General features: G+C 38.6%; 1 protein-coding gene across 1 annotated transcript in view; it reads right to left on the bottom strand.

Moving 5' to 3' along the window:
* LOC139732307 (uncharacterized) overlaps positions 1–16,609 on the bottom strand; it is a 42,719-nt gene that overhangs the window by 25,011 nt on the left and 1,099 nt on the right. The window contains exon 2 of the mRNA XM_071643177.1: positions 1,820–1,871. Within this exon, the coding sequence (XP_071499278.1) occupies positions 1,820–1,871 (52 nt within the window). The remainder of the gene's footprint in view (positions 1–1,819; positions 1,872–16,609) is intronic.

The raw sequence follows: 16,609 nt of genomic DNA, 5'->3' as shown, positions 1-16,609 counted from the left end.
CGCGTAAATTCCCGAAAAATGAGATGTCTTGTTCCAAAGATAAATGCGATCTCCATGTGTTGTTCAGGGTAACGCCCGCAGGAGGACTCGCACGAAATCCCGAACGTCATTTTTTTTCCGTCAAGCAAAGGATGAACTCGCTCAACGATTCCCTATTTTTCTCGCAAGTGGAATATTAGTACCAAGTCTATGACAACACCATTCTATGGACCTGCGGATGACAAGATATTTTGGAAACAACGTTTGAAGCTTGATTAAATCATGCTTTAGTTTTACCTACCAATGATACTATGATAGATGCAAATCCATATAAACCTCGTTATATTTTGGCGTTGAATAACGAAATGCTAAGTCAGCCAACTTTCCATAATATCTCAAAGATGTCGGATTTTCACACCCGTACATAAATATATGACGTCAAACAATGACGGAGGTCAGGACAAAGATAGTAATTACGGCGGGATGAGGCATCGCCAATGTTGGTTTTACTGATATTCTTTGATTGGTGACGTATAGGGGAAACGAAAGTTCAATAAAATTTGGTTTACATTTTATTGCATATACATTACAAAAACCTACACAAGCCTTTCTGGAAACTGTGTGGCACTGACAATGCTCAGAGGCAGCCTTGTTTGTTTGTTTGTTTGTTTATTTGTTTGTTTGTTTGTTTGTTTGTTTGTTTGTTTGTTTATGTGTTTATTTCCATCTGAGAAGATGGCTTGATAGCCCATATTCAGCTATGCTAAGCTGGTCTTCCATGGGGTCCAGTTGGATGTGGGGTGGGACCACTTCACCGGGTTAAAGGACAAGTTCACCTTCATAAACATAAGGATTGAGAAAATGCAACAATATCAGTAGAACACATCAGTGAAAGTTTGAGGAAAATCGGACAATCGATGCAAAAGTTATGAATTTTTTAAATTTTTGTGTTGGAACCGCTGGATGAGGAGACTACTTCAGCTTGTGAGTCATATGCGTACAACAGTATAAAGAATATGTAAAAGAAAATTCAACATATTTTCACTTTTTTCGCATAATAAAAGAGCACTTGACTTGCCTCTTTCTAAAGGCAGGGGGAATGATATTACCCATAACATTTGTCGGTAAGGAGTCAGGGGAATCCATCAAAAGATGGAATTTTGTGAAATTCTCTTTATATTTTCCTTATATTGTTGTACGCATGTGACATCTAAGTTATTCATGCGTTGCAGTAGTCTTCTCATCCAGCGGGTACTGCACAAAAACTTCAAAAATTCATAACTTTTGAACCGATGGTCTGATTTTCCTCAAACTTCCAATGATGTGTTCTACTAATGTTGCTACATTCTCTCAATCCTTATGTTTATAAAGGTGAACTGGTCCTTTAAACACCCTGCTCTTTGCGATGAATGAATGAAGCGGGATCTTTTACGTGCATGAGTTGTGACTCTCTCATACACGGGACCTCCATTTTATGTTTTATCCGAGGGACAGAGTGTTTTGCCTCTTGCTATAGAGGGGACGGTATGATTACAAACAACATTGCTCAGTCCAGACTAAGGTTCGAACCCGGCTCCTCAGGCACTGTTAGGATCGTGAGGCAGAAGAGCTACCGACTGAGCCAACTCACCGCCTTGAAGAACAATCGCACTTTTTACACTACTAAAATCAAACTCATGAGTCAATTAAACAAGTGGATAAAAAAGTCCTTTTATCTTCACTAACCTTTGTCATTACCGACCTTTTCAGTTTATTTACTGACTTTTTCATTTTAAGTCACAGGGAACACACATGCACTCCCAAACACTCGACGGCCCGAAGAATTTTAAGATCATCTTACCACTGGGGCATCCCTCATTCGTCCAGTTACACACGTTTGCAATGGAGGAGAGCTGGGCAAAATAGACAGAAAAGAAAAAGGAAAAATATTACAAACACATCTGAAACGGTGTCGGACTACATCATGTCTATTGTGCTAACGATCTTACAAATTGTGTGTGAACTTAGGAAAATGGATACGTTCAGCCTGAAAGAGAGATGTCTTCCCTTCGGCAATATGATATTACCACTTGTGAAATAGAAGTCCGTCTCCCGCAGGATATGTGCATAGGATGCCAACAAATTGATTGATATAGAGTTGCCAAGACATTTGGACAAACATGTAATGCCAGGATAGTTTTCTTGTCAATAGATCACTCTGACACTTCTGCTCTTATAAAGGTTAGCATACAGTGAGAGAGAGAGAGAGAGAGAGAGAGAGAGAAAGTCAGAAAGGGAGACACTCTTTCATGGATACGAATTCATGAAAAGAGAGCTCTACAATACTAAATGTTGAAGACTATTATAAATCAAACTAACAAACAAACAAACAAAATGCTTAAAAGGATGAAATAGTGATGAAATCAATTCTAAAGTAGTCGCTGCTGTCGTTTATTATGGGCCTCCTGTTGGTGTTATCAAAGTTTTAAACGTTACTTTTCAACACTATATCATTTTCCAAATTCGTGACTGTGCCCGCAAAACCAATTATCATATTATAATCATCATTATCATGGGCCTTATGTAAGTGTTGATCGAATTGATATAAATGTGCATGTATGTATGAGTGTGTGTGTATGCGTGTGTGTATGTGTGTTTTTGTACGTTCATTCGTGTTTCATCAGTCGTGTTTGAATATGGTAGATTTAAGGTTTACCGCAGGAACTGTTTACAGCAATGCCTCACATTTCACTTTAAAATACATGATATAATTATGAACTACATGTGAAAATCCACGTTGCGCACTAACTCTCTCAAGAAATTTTAGACATAATGCAACTGCAAATATTAAAGAGGAACTTTCACCAAAACCATGAATTCAGTGTATTTCAGGATATTGGAAGGATAAATTTAAATTCAAATTTAAATTGATTGCTTGGAAAATTATTTCATTAAAGCTGGCGTCATGCGGTCCCGAAATAGGAACATAATACGGATATCGAATATTCAATTTCGCGCGGAGTTGGTTCTGAACCTAGTTAATAGCTGATCAATTATACCCAGAGCAAGTACGGCTTTTTGCTGTAGCAGCCCGAGAAACTCTACCAGCAGTTATACCAAGGAGGTACTAGCTCATTGGTTATACGATGTAGTTAAGATGCCCTCACGAATAAGACGATGTTTATACGCTCAGAGCCGAACTGGACCATTTCCTTTATCATGTGTCCATGTATGCTCAACTTCGGGACAGTAGACAATGGTAGACGGGGCTTGCGTTTAACTCATCCTTAGCAGCGCGCAGGCTGAATTGAGGACCTTTTTTTTTTCTTTTTTTTTTCTTTTTTTCTTTTTGCAAAAACCAGTTTGAACACATAGAAATGTGTATGAAGCTCAATAAAAGATAAATACAATGAAAAGATCTTTAAAAGTTCATCTTAGATATTGCGCAATAATACATGTAGTGAGCCTTTACTGAAGGGGAGTTTTAGGAGAAAAATAGACAATCCGTTTAAGATGCATGACTTTGTATAATGCTTTGGTTAGGGTTTATCAAGGTTTTTATTGATACAGAATATAAAGTAATGTCCAGTGGTTTCATAAAAATGCTTACCCAGTTGCGCTTTCATTTCAACATTTCAAATAATCATGCCGGGTGATGTGTACGCGCTGTGACGTATAAGGATCACAGTGGTTGACAAACTGGTTGATTGACGAAGTTCTCTCGAGCGACATGTCCATGTACCAGGCACTGCATTCATTGATTCATGTTTGTATATAATTGCGCCACGCAATCATCTGGAGGTCTCCTTTTTAATCAACATGCTATAGCTTCTGAATCGTTTTCTTGCAGCATTCATTTTTTTTTACTGTATAATAGCGGCTTATCGGAGTATCCAAATGATATATCACAAATTCACAACTTACGAACAGCTTGTAAACGAACCTGGAGCTTCATTGATTTTTTTATTTTGTCGAAATCGATATTTTAACAGAGGAAGATAAAATCGTACACTTTTTGCTACGAAGATTATAATAATAACTGTGATTTATTAAGCGTATGATAATTGATCATTCTTCATTTTCTTTCTACCTTTTTGCGGTCTAGAGTGAGAGGGAGAAAAAAAAAATCTTCGAAAGACCCGACATTCGCTAGCAATATCGACCTAATTTTTGTGACGTCAAAATGTTGAACACGCTCTCTGCCACCTAACTGCGCTGTCACACACACATACATACACACACACACACACACACACACTTACACACACACACACACATCACACACACGCACATCGTATTTATATATAATAATAATGTATATATATATATATATATATATATATATATATATATGATTATAATATGCATAATTTATATACATGTTTACTAAAGGTAATATCAGACAGACACATAGAGAGGGGGAGGGGTAACGTATATACCGCAGGCTAATTAAATAGCACAAGCTGTGCATCTATCAAATCTAGGTACGAAGAAACATCTCTGATTTCCATACTGTGATTGAGTATAAACAATATAGGCCTGAAGCATCTTTTTTTTTTTCTGCCAGCCCCAAAACCAGATATAAGTGCGTGAATTCAGCATCTACTAGGTAAACACACACACACTCACACACTCACACACACAAACACACACACACATACACACACACACACACACACACACACACACACACACACACACACACACACACACACACAAGCAAGCACACCTGTGATATAAAACGTAGTAAGCCCAAAGCAAAATGTCTGAATAAGAGGCCTGTTTCATAAAAAACGAAGTGTTGCAATTCATAGTTTCCCTCTGGGGAAAGACAAGCGTTTTCTGGCGGAAATTGTTTGACAGTGACAGATTGTATATGAATAGTACACATCAGATTGTTCCCTGCGTCGGAAGTGGTCATGTAAGATTCATGGCTTCTACAGCGTTGATTAAGGTAAAAAGACACGACTCAAAGGGATTCGAGTTTACACCTTAATTTCTGGTGATCCGAAGCTGCCTGCCCGCTTGTTGCGTTGTTCGATGGCAATAAAGAAAAGCACCAACAAACACTGTCCGAAGTTCCGTAGACTCTAATGGTGGACTTGTTGGCAAAGGTGCTTGATTACTGGTACAGTGTATTTCCTAATGCTTTACAGCAGCTGCACCATCTACTCAGTAATCCGAATGCTGGCGCCTCTGTCTCAGTGGAGAGCCTAATACAGTGCATTTCCCTTCATATTGTTAGCAAGCGGGTCTTATGCCTGTGCATACTATATGTGTACAAAAGTTGACGATCTCAGTACGCTCCTTTGACAGTATAAGAACTCTATGCAACGTATCCCTGTGATCATAATAGGTATATATATGCACTGTAAAATAATGTATAAACATAATCATGAGTAATTTATGCACGATAATAGGAGTTACATAAGTTCTCAATCATCGTACGTTTCTCAAAGTACAATAGAATAAGGTCTCCTTGCAGCTACTCAATACTGAGACACAGCGCGAGTTTTCCCCACTCCTCTTGCATAATGCATATCTGTACCTCCAGAGACAGGAGAAGAAATTCATTTTCCCCACACAGATTCTCTTTAATTTACCCTCGATTCGACTATTTTTATCAAACCTGATCATTATAGATGTGTTTCATCGGGGTCATATCCCACGAGGCCGACACTCACGAGTTATACGGCCCACGAGCACAACATTAAAAAAGCAAGCAAACAAACAAACAAACAAATCCTTGAGTCACACAGCCCACGAGTCATACAGTCTATGAGTCATGAAGCCCAAGAGCTCAACACCAGGCAAATAAGGTCCATGAGTCAAAGGAGGTGCTACCTCCCTAATGAGTCCGACACTAGGTAAACAATTAAGGCCCACGAGTCCGACACTAGATAAGAAAGGCCAAGGAGACCGACAATGCTTATTTTTAGCCCCGCGATGTAATGTCGGTCTGGCTCGTGTCGGACTCGTGGGCCTTTTTTTTTTTCGTTAAGCGTCGGACTCATTGGCCTTGTTTGCCTACTGTCGGACTCTCGGGCCTTACTTGCGTTGTGTCGAACTCGTGTAGGCTGTTTGACCGCGACAGTGAGCTGTATGCCTTGTCGGACTCGTGACGTGCACCCGTTACAGCGACGCTCCTCTGTGCAGATAATGTTTGTATAGAGCAAAAGCAGATACGGAAGGCTGCAAGATGTCATAAAAAAAGTTATATTGATGACAATAGAAGCTAACAATGATGTCCGAATAGATGCTGTTTTACCACCAAATGTCAGTGTAATTGGCCTCTTCCCCCTCCTTCTTGGATGGATGTCATAAAACACATTGATGTGTATATTCAATAGCAGATATTATGGATATTGATGTAACAGCTTTGATGTAGCTCACAATTAGAGTGCGACGTTGGTTTCAGTTGAGCCATGATAGGAACGACAGTTAGTTGTATGTGGTTCTTGAATACTTATTTTATTTGTGGGTTGTTAAGTCTAAAAGGAACGACAAAATGTTTTAACTACGATCCAATTTGAATGTTAGATCTCGTCTGTATTAACAAAATGCGTTAGATCAGAAAGCCGAGAAAGGAAAGTCAGTTACTATTAGTGGACCATGGCAGACCAGATGGCATGCAGGAGAAGGCCTCTCTCAGCATATCTGAATTATGTATGGTATGTTGATATTGGTCCCAAAACCTGCCCATCATATTCACAGTCACAAACCCACGTATCATAACTTCCTCGTCGTCATGGCAACGCGTAGAGATCATGTTCAGTGCCCTTCATGCATGAATGCTACGAGTGAGTGGACTTCACTCCTCGCTTCCGAGGCTCCGGAGGGCTGCGGGGGGAAATTGAGTCGGGACCTCTATTTCTCTTGACCCTGTACGTGTCCCGCAACAGTTCTAGCTCCCGAATGTTAAACCTGGCTGTATGCAGCTTCAGCAAAATGTCTTGTTTTATCTAATTTACACAAACAAAATCATGGTTTGACTTTATAAAGAGAGTTACAGAGGACATACTTATACGTACCCTTAAAGGGGTATATCTCACTGAGCGGCGAATGCTTACGAACGTTGCGAATTTTTGATTCGCCAATTTTCTGACGAATGTTGGCGAAAATTAGAGACATTAAGCGACTTTTGGCGATTTTTAACAACAACTAGCATAATTTGAGCGAATGTTTCTGAAAGTGTACGCAAAAGTCAGTTGGCCACTATTAGCGACCGTAATCAAATGTTAGCGACGGCTTTTGCTGAGATAAGCAGCTATTTGCCACTATAAATTGTAAACGTTTGGGAACTTCTGCTTGTAAGATTTGCTTGTAAGATTTACTAACCCCTGGAAAAGTCCCAAGCGAATCTATGAACCCAACCTCATACAAAGGGTGAGCAAACCTTCCCCATCATTCCAATTTCTTCTGACTGTAATCGAAGAATATTTTCAAAATGGATTTCCAGAATCCGAAAGGAAGTTCTGCCACGAAGCGGCCCTCCGTGCTGCCCTTGAAGACCCGCTTTGCCTAGCTCCTGCTGCTAAAAGATGAGGAAAAATAACAGAAAAGACGAAGTACGAGGAAAAGAAATCCTGTTTGGGCCAGAGAGTGGTTGCTGCAGAGAACAGACTTCGGTTAATTATGAAAGGCTCCTGCAGCAACTACATGATCTTGACCTACAGCAAAATTTCTCTCAATGGGTAGATTTTATACCGTAACCATAATTATGGTCACGTGTCGGTAGCATTTTGACGAAGCAGAAGAACTTCAGCGAAACCGTCTTAAACCATTTGCAAAGACTGTCTTGCAAACGCTTGCAACTGTTTTCTGAAAATGTTCAAAATTTATTTGCGATAAGAAAAACTGTTTGCGACAAGGAAATATGTTTGCGAATTTTCTTGCAACTTTTAACGAACCTTTTGCAACTTTTTACGAACCCTGGCGAAATCCCAAAGTCGCTATAAGTTCACAAGTTCACAAGCATCAGCCGTTCCGTGAGATACCCCTTTAGCTGAAGACATGAACACGAGAAAGAGAGATGAAGGGATAGAGGAAACAGAAAACGCGAAAAAAAAACACAATTAGTTTACGAAGTGAGAGGATCTGTGTAACAGTTTGTAAGGTAGGTATGGGTCTTCCTTTTAGTTTTCATTCGAGGCAAGAACTTTGGCTTCAGACACAGACGAATACTGCATACACGATTTCAATGTGTCGCGGAAATCTTTTGTCTTATGCCTCGAAGGCAAAAGTTACGAACGATAACCCGGGGTAGGTTTGTTGTGGTTGTTGTTGTTCTGGGTTTTTGTTTGAGTGTGCGTGCGTGCATGTGTGTGCTGTAATGACTGACAATCTGCACCTACTGTAACAAAGAAACAATAGGAAACACTGGTCCATTGATAATGAGCTCTAATCTGATCCGACTCAAAAGGGCGTTCTTGCAATTTGTTCGCTAAGCCACATGAATGGCAAAACAATTTGTCGAATTTGAAGTGACCATGTAGTATACCTAAAATGTTCTTATTTATATCTTGTTATATCTCCAATCGACAACTGCAGACACGTCCTTTGACATTCATGATGATTATATTTCAGGGATAGAAATTTCTGACAATTCTGCTTTGCCCCTTCCCACCTGCATTCATCCCTGTCTTGAAATCTCGCATCTAACACCAGCCTACTGACCTGCAATCTCTTTCGTTTCAAGGGGTCTACGGCAATTACCCCCTGGGCAATTACCCCGGACCCTTCCCCTGGCCCTAATCCTAATCCTGAACCTAACCCTAACCCTAACCCTTACCCTAACCCTAACCCAAACTCCTAACCCTAAACCTAACCCTAATCGTTACTCTAACCTAACCATCAACCAGTATTTAGCCGGGGGGGGGGGGGGGGAATTGCCCTCTGGGGGTACACTGCCCTCTGGGGGTAATTGCTCGGATACGAGTTTGCAGACCTCTGTCTTTTATCTCAAGCAACTGTTTATATGCCAAATTCTTTAGTTCCAATCTCCCTCTTTGTCGCCAAAAGAGACAGAGCGAGAAAGCCTTTCAACGAAGCTAAATGTTATAGGTTTGTGAATTTGCAAAATCATATTTGCTTTGTTGTATCTATTATCTAATGCTACAAAGCGATACGTAATCGACTTACCATTACAATTGTAACAAAACAAGAATAATAATTATAGGATCATTAATACATCTCATCATTAAAGCGCCAAAACTCGTACGCATTATGACATTGCATATGAATCGTATACATCATTTTGTCTACTTACCAGTTATCGAAATACCAAGCTCCATGTAACCAAATTGCGCAGTTACTTTATTTACTGACAGTGTAAAAATTATCAGCTTACACTGAACACGAAGACGGGGTAAAATAACGAACTTGTAAGAAATCAAGAAAGATCTCGTAGTACTCGTTTGCTCTTACTCTGTCTAGCAAAGGGAAGCACATGACAAATCAAGAAAATCTGAGATATAAATGTTTTTAGATTTCTGTACTTTTAATGCTGGGTGTTTGTTTGCTTGTTTTTTGCGATAGTCGAATCACTGAACATTGCACAGATGTCAATACAAACATATGGGATACCCAATTGCTCATTTATAGCAATTACAGTACTACTTTTGGCGCATGTAACTTGCTTCCCTTCGACAAACTAAAACAGTACTCACTCAAACTTCAAACCTCCGTCACAGCAAACGTGTTGTACAGGATATGTCCTCTGCACTCTGCGCCGGGTGTTGGTTTTTACATCATTCCAGGAGCACCATCCTTTGGTGTGGGGAATGTTAATTGGATCCGCTAGTATGGTGGCTGGATTTACAGGAGCCACTCCGTGTTTGCTCACCTTACGCCTCGAATAAATATCGGATGAGTAGAGGATGCTTAACCTAACTAACACTATAACCAGCTTGTGGGAAGAGAGAAGGGGCGGAGCTATAACAAGAGGTCTGCATCGTGACTTAAAAAGAAGAAGTAGAAAGGAATATACAGTTGTGTTACTGTGAGACAAGATGTTATAAAACAAGGGTCGTGGTTCAATTTAGGATGAACATTTGGATCAAAAAACGCGGAAAAGATACGTCAAATACATTGTCAGAGCTGAACTAAGAATTTAACCTCTTTGTTTCTTTCTTGTCATTGACATTTCATGACGTTTATTCTTGACAATGTACATGAACTTATAATTTCACAGGAACAGCAGCTCATTATTTCTTACAACAAATTCAGTTTATTTTCTTAGCCACCGAACGATTTCGCAGCACTACTCTACAGACGAGAATACAGCCATCATCAATCCAATAGGAGAGAACAATATGTATGATTTTCCTGTTCAGTTTTTAATGGAAATTGAAAGGTTAAAACATGACACGGAATCTTAGAAGAGGACAAAATATTGGTTTCAAATGTTAAAAGTAAGCCGTTCCTCTCCGTTGCTTAAGTTCACAGGACGCTTATCTCGGGACTAGACAATTGCTGTAATCAGTTTAGGAATAAAACGAATGTATGAGCGTAGAATTCGGACAAGATTAATAACCGTGTCATTTCACATTTTCGCATACATCCTCCTCCAATGAAGACTAGAGAAAATGTGGATAAAGAATGTATCTTCACAATGACCATGTCACTTTTGGTTTGTCCATTGACCATCAAAGACTTGGTAATTACAGGCTCTTGAATAGCTAAGGATAACAGCATGTGAAGTGTCACCGAAAGAATTGGCTTTATCCCCACATATCGCACTGGCTGGGCACACATATTCTTTCTGCAAAGTATCTAATGCTGCTAAAAAGAAGGAATGACAAATTAGGACACAGATTTCTATCATCACCCATCGCTGCATAATTCGCGTGTTGACGTATCTTCTCTAAGTAACTTATAAAAACGGTCATTTGAAGACACAGAGAATTGTATACCTGCTGAAGTGTTAGGGTTATTTGCTGCCAATTTAATGTGATTTCCGCAATTCATCATCCTTATTTCAGGAAAACAACATTGATGTGATCATGGCAGAAGTTTTAATGGAGATCATACATGTTTTCTTCTATTTACTGTATGAACTCCATTGCAAAGTCAGATCAAGAAGGTCATTCAGGAAAGCCTACCTTGACACTCTTTTAGCACTTTGCAAGGTAAGAGAAAATAATGGATTCACTCTATAGTTAGATTTTCCGATGCTCATTCAAAATAGATCAATGGATGTGAGTTATGATGTAACGTAATTCTTAACTCTTTAGAAACGCCGATGTGCTTACAAGTCATTTGAAATAAACCAGATTACAAACGTCTATGAACACTGGGAGTAAAATATATACATGAATACGGATGTAGGAATGTTTTCCCCCTCGGGGTAAAAAAAAAAAAAAAAAGGAAGGCCGTGTACGCCATGAACGTGGTGATTTTGGCCGTCGTAGAAACGTTAACATGTCGACTACTGAGTACTCGTGTGAAGTATATCAGTACCACGACGGCGAGTCGATCACTGTTTACGTTAAACTCTTTATCGAGACATTGCACTTGATGTATTTCCTCCATGCAAGGTGGGTGGCTGGAGGAAAATCGTAAACAGAGATGCCCTTTGTGCGTTCCCTTTGAGAAGATGGTACGGAGGAAGGTTCATCTCACCTCCCAGTGATGATACCATCGTGTCACCTTGGCCCACTGCTTATCACCATCTCTTTTAGGTTTGCACATATCCTTTAACTCGTGCAGGAATAAAGGTTGATAAGACATTATACTTAAATTTGTACACGTATCCACTGGGTCTTAAACAGAAAATGTATCATTGGCAACTGTTGTCGTCTGTGTATGAGATTTCTCTTCCACATCTTTCTCCATGATAGGCAATGATATGTTATCGAGTCGAGAGATACAAACAAGTCAGAATGTTGCTTGCAAAGTATGCTCAAAATTTCAAATGAAAGATCTTCATCATAGGTCTGTAATGATTCTCCAAACCTATTTATGATTTCTCCTTCTCTGCGTCATGTCTTTTTTTCCAGATCCATTTCTTGGTCCGCCTTCAGTGTCATCCGTATTTCCAATGTGTAACTTAAACATACTGACATCAGTTGAACATGTTCAACAATTCATGTGTTATGAGGAAAAAATATTACCTTAAAGGGAAAGCCATTTACAAAGGAACAAAATATGAAAAAATTAACATATACAAACATTTTTCATTTTCTAAATGAAAGACCATGCTTGACTTACCTCTTCGAGAAAGCAATAATTATAATAATCACAATAATTAGCAACAATAATTATTATTCTATATATGTGTGTGTTTGTACGTTTGTTTGTTTGTTTTTGAGAAGATGGCTGCATAGCCCATTATTCAGGTGCACTTGCTGGTCTTCCATGAGGGCCAGATGTGTTTGTATACTGACAAGGGAATGTCTTTTTCATAAAAAAGCGTAAAGTCTCCTTATAATTTTTGTTATAAAATGAATTCAAGAATGTAGCCAATTGGAAGCGCTGAAATGAGTCACGTGTGCGTGCATTAATTTCTCACTAACATGAACGGCCTGACGTCACAATGTTTACACTAGCAGTGCGCACTCAATCATTTGTTACAAGTGCGTCGCGCGCTACTATACGCGCTGTCAATCCTGTAAACAACTTCTAGTTCGGGCTGCCGGCCGGCCTTTCTTGTGCATAACATGTGGCGTACGTATACTCTTATAGGTACAGTACTTATATGTGCGGGATTTCTGAGTGCGACGTGCGTTTATAATGTTTGGGACGAACATCTTCCGACATCTTGACTTTTTGACTTGAGCGAGTGCTACATGTAACTGACTGGTATTGACCCACAAAGATACGTGAAAAATGCTATTAGTTTTCGACCCATTTTATAAAACAAATGATGCACAGGATTTTTTCGTGGCGTTAACGCACTCTATCCTGTGCATCATTTGTATATTTCTGTATCGTGTCCTGGAGTGACGTCACAAACCGCTGTAGTCTCATAATCCAGCGATGAAAGAAAAGTCCTCGGCTGTCATATCTTGTCAGTCTAGTAGGTGTGCATCAAATTTCGTTGCGTACAAAAGCTTGGATATCAAGCAACTATCTCATTGTTATCAAAAGGTAGATACTGACGTGAGGAAGGTTTATTGTGAATGAGGAAAACAAGAAAGATTCTGAGTATGAGGAAAGGTTACTGTTGTCAATTTATTTATTTTTTTTTCAAACAACCATAGTTGTCTTCTTCGTTTGTAATGGTGCAATGACCGGGCACCCTAGAATGATTATGTGTGTACGTGTTTTTACTGCTTGTATAATGTTGAGTATTTTCGAAGAACCGAAGGTCCGTTTTATAATCTGAAATTGAAATAAGGTTTGTTATTTCGAAGGATCCATACCAAAATGAAATGGGATTCGTTATCCCGAATGTTCCTTAGTAAGCATTTTTTTAATTGCTTTAGGATGAACGAACCTTAATCCATTTTCGCATAAACGAACCTTAATTCATTCTTGGATTAACTGATCTTCGGAATAACGCCACAAATGTTCGGATTTCTGAATTTTTCTTTATTTTTGCATTTAAAGCAAATATCTATAGGTACAGGAAATTTGTGCGTTTCGGAATAACGAACTTTCGGAGCAACGAACATCACCCATGTTGTATGTACTGCGACTTCCCACCTCACGTTGTATTATATCGCATGTGACTGGCAAGGTTTTTTTTTTCTGTTTTGTATAGTTTGTGTGTACGTGGGAAGGCCCATCTGAACTACCTCTGTCCTGTAAGCTCAAAAAAAAAAAATCTCATTGGAAAGGCTAATTTCGGGAAAATACATTAATGGTACGCCATTTGTCATTGTGCTGTTGAAATACATCAAACGCTAATGACATGAATTGCAAACGTTAACAAATAAATAAATAAATAAATAAACTCATGCTTTCATCAATAGGCGTATACACAACAATTAGTATACAATGTAATAGTGTGCAATGTAGTCACATGTAGTATGTATTACGTAGAATCTATTTCAGAGTGGAGCGTGTTGAACTTGCTCAACTTTAATGAACATAAAAAAGACAATCTAGACTTAATAGGCCCTACCATTTGGTCCTTTTGAAGAAAAAAAACTACACGTACGCTACGCATCACTTTTTCTGTGAAAACAGAACACATACACTCAGCAAAAAAGAAAGAAAGAAAGTTTATACTTCATATTTGGTTATATATTGATGTTATTATACAATGCTAAAGGTGATTTTAATTGGCTATCAACCTGGTAGATCAATAAAAAATGAAGTTTTTATACGTATGAGTGAACACATTCGTTTTTCTCTTCCAAGGAACACAAGTAAAAATTGCAAATATGGCAAGTTCTCATTCATGCATACATGCTTTTCCATTTAACAATGAGAACCAAAAACAAATTTAACATTAGAAGAAACACAACTTAGTTTGCAAAAATTACCCACTGATTACTATCATGTCTTTGTATCCCCCAATAATAAAAAAGGAAAAATAATGGAGTATGTCTTCTGTCAAATCCAGATTCAAATGACATTAGAAAAGAGGCAATATTTAAAAAAGAAATGGCAGAAATTTGTTTTTTTTTAATAAAAAATATAGTACTCGGTTTTTAAATTTGTCTCATGAATTCTAAAATTTATCAGTTGAAAGAATGAAATACAGAAATTCTGTCCATTTCATGACTTTTGCTGCTACATTTGAAATTGAGTTGACAGAGAATTCTTATTTTCCCCCTTTACTTCCCACTTTCTTTTTGTTTAAGGATATAAAGAGATTACAAGGAAATGAAAACTTATACTTGTCAGTCATTCATGTCTTCTATTGGTCTAGCTTGGTCTTATGTTATCGTTGCTATCTTGAAAGGCATTTGCAAATGAATGACAAAATGTCAATTTCTGCAATTTTTTGTCACTTTCCTGCCTTGGAGGACAAGAACGAATGTGTTCAGTCTAACATTCATAAGATATCTCTTTGTATTAATCTACCAGATTGCTAAGCAATTAGATAACCTTTCATATGCAGATATGGTATATGACACAAAAGATTTTTATCAAAATCTGCTACGAAAAATATGTACTGAAAAAGCATTTACTTCTTCTTTTTTCTTTTTTTTTTTGTCGAGGGTAAAACATAACTAGTACTTCCATAATCTCACCATCACAAAGATGTGCACATGAACCAACTCTGAATTGACTACTGTCACGCTCAGTGACGTTACTTCCTTTGAAAACAACTTACCAGTAATTCTCCAGTGGCGTACCTCATAATGTTGCTATGAACTCTGACTATACTCGCATCGTGCGGAAACATTTCGGTTAGCAACGTGTACAGTCAAGGTCATACCCTTGGATGATAACATGAACCAGTCTCCAGAAAACATTTCCTCGATAAATCTCTCTCTTTTTTTTCAAACTATTTCAAGCTTCTATCCACAACCTTTCCTTCATCCTCAGCTGCGATTGTTTCCTGCGAGTCGTTTCCCGAACAACCTATCCCAGACAAGCCGGTCCTTTCTTCATGACCCCAGTTCGGATGAGATGGGTTATAAGGTTCAAAGGTGAGATGAGAATAACGGTAACTTTGGAAGGCACAGACCGGAAACATAAAACATTCATTGAGGTAGAAAGGAGCGAGAGAGAGAAGGAGGAGGGGTGGGAGGAAAGAGGGAGAGGAAAAGTGAAGGAGAGGGAAGGGAGGTGAAGTTGTTGGGATGTTCCTACGCGATGTCTTTCTCATGTTTTGTTTTGTTTGTTTTGTTTTGTTTTTCATTAGAGGAAGTACGTCTTATATTTGTATCCCTGTGCGTTCACCCCCTCGCCTTTTACAGATGCCAATATTGATAAATTATTAACGATGACTTATCATGTGGGGGAAAAGTATTTGTCTGAAAGAGAAAAAGGAAAGTGTATAACTCAACGAGAATTTTCTTTTTTCTTTTTAACAGTATTGAAATAACTCGTTAATAACATCTTGTAATCAATTTTACCAGAATGAGATGCCAAGTAAATTTCGCTTTGATATGTTGTCTCAATGACGTGCGAGAATATTATTGGACAGGATTTGGGTCATCAACTACGTATACCGCTTGTCGATGAAGAAAGATCTAGCTATACGTATGACTCGACGTTGCCTCGTCCTATTTGCTGTCACTGGCAATGGTCTAGGTAGAAGGTTAAAGTATCATCATACAGGTGGTCACGTTATCTCGTTGTCATGGAAACGCATATTCTTGATCGGCCTCATTTAGTAAACACAATTCGTTTCTCAAGTTTGCAGGACAACCCAATCGACAGCTTTGCTCTCATTGCAATCTAAGCCCGCAACGGAAGAAAGGTGAATAAGATTACAAGGCACACTCGCTTGACATAATTTTGGACTGTGTTGTCTTTCTGTAGGCCTATTAACGTATCTCTTGAGAAAGAAGGTTCAGACTGGAATAATAGATAAATAAAACATTTTTTTTTCTTTTAATCAAACACCTAAATGCTTAAGCATCTAGATCTGGATTTAATAGTAGAAGAACTCAGTCGAACATGACAGAGGTGAATGACCTTATTCTCGGTCTTCCGCCTCAGGAAGAAACAAAAAAAAAAAGATGGAAACTGTAAACTACACGCGATATTCTTTTTCTTTCACATGCTTTTCTTTTTCACCGTTCAT

Source organism: Diadema antillarum, unplaced genomic scaffold (assembly GCF_040938485.1).
Source record: "Diadema antillarum isolate AM-2024a unplaced genomic scaffold, OU_Dant_1.0 seq00000413_RagTag, whole genome shotgun sequence".
Taxonomy (NCBI): Eukaryota; Metazoa; Echinodermata; class Echinoidea; order Diadematoida; family Diadematidae; genus Diadema; species Diadema antillarum.
The sequence above is the reverse complement of the archived record's forward strand: the minus strand, read 5'-3'. Positions and strand labels throughout refer to the sequence as shown.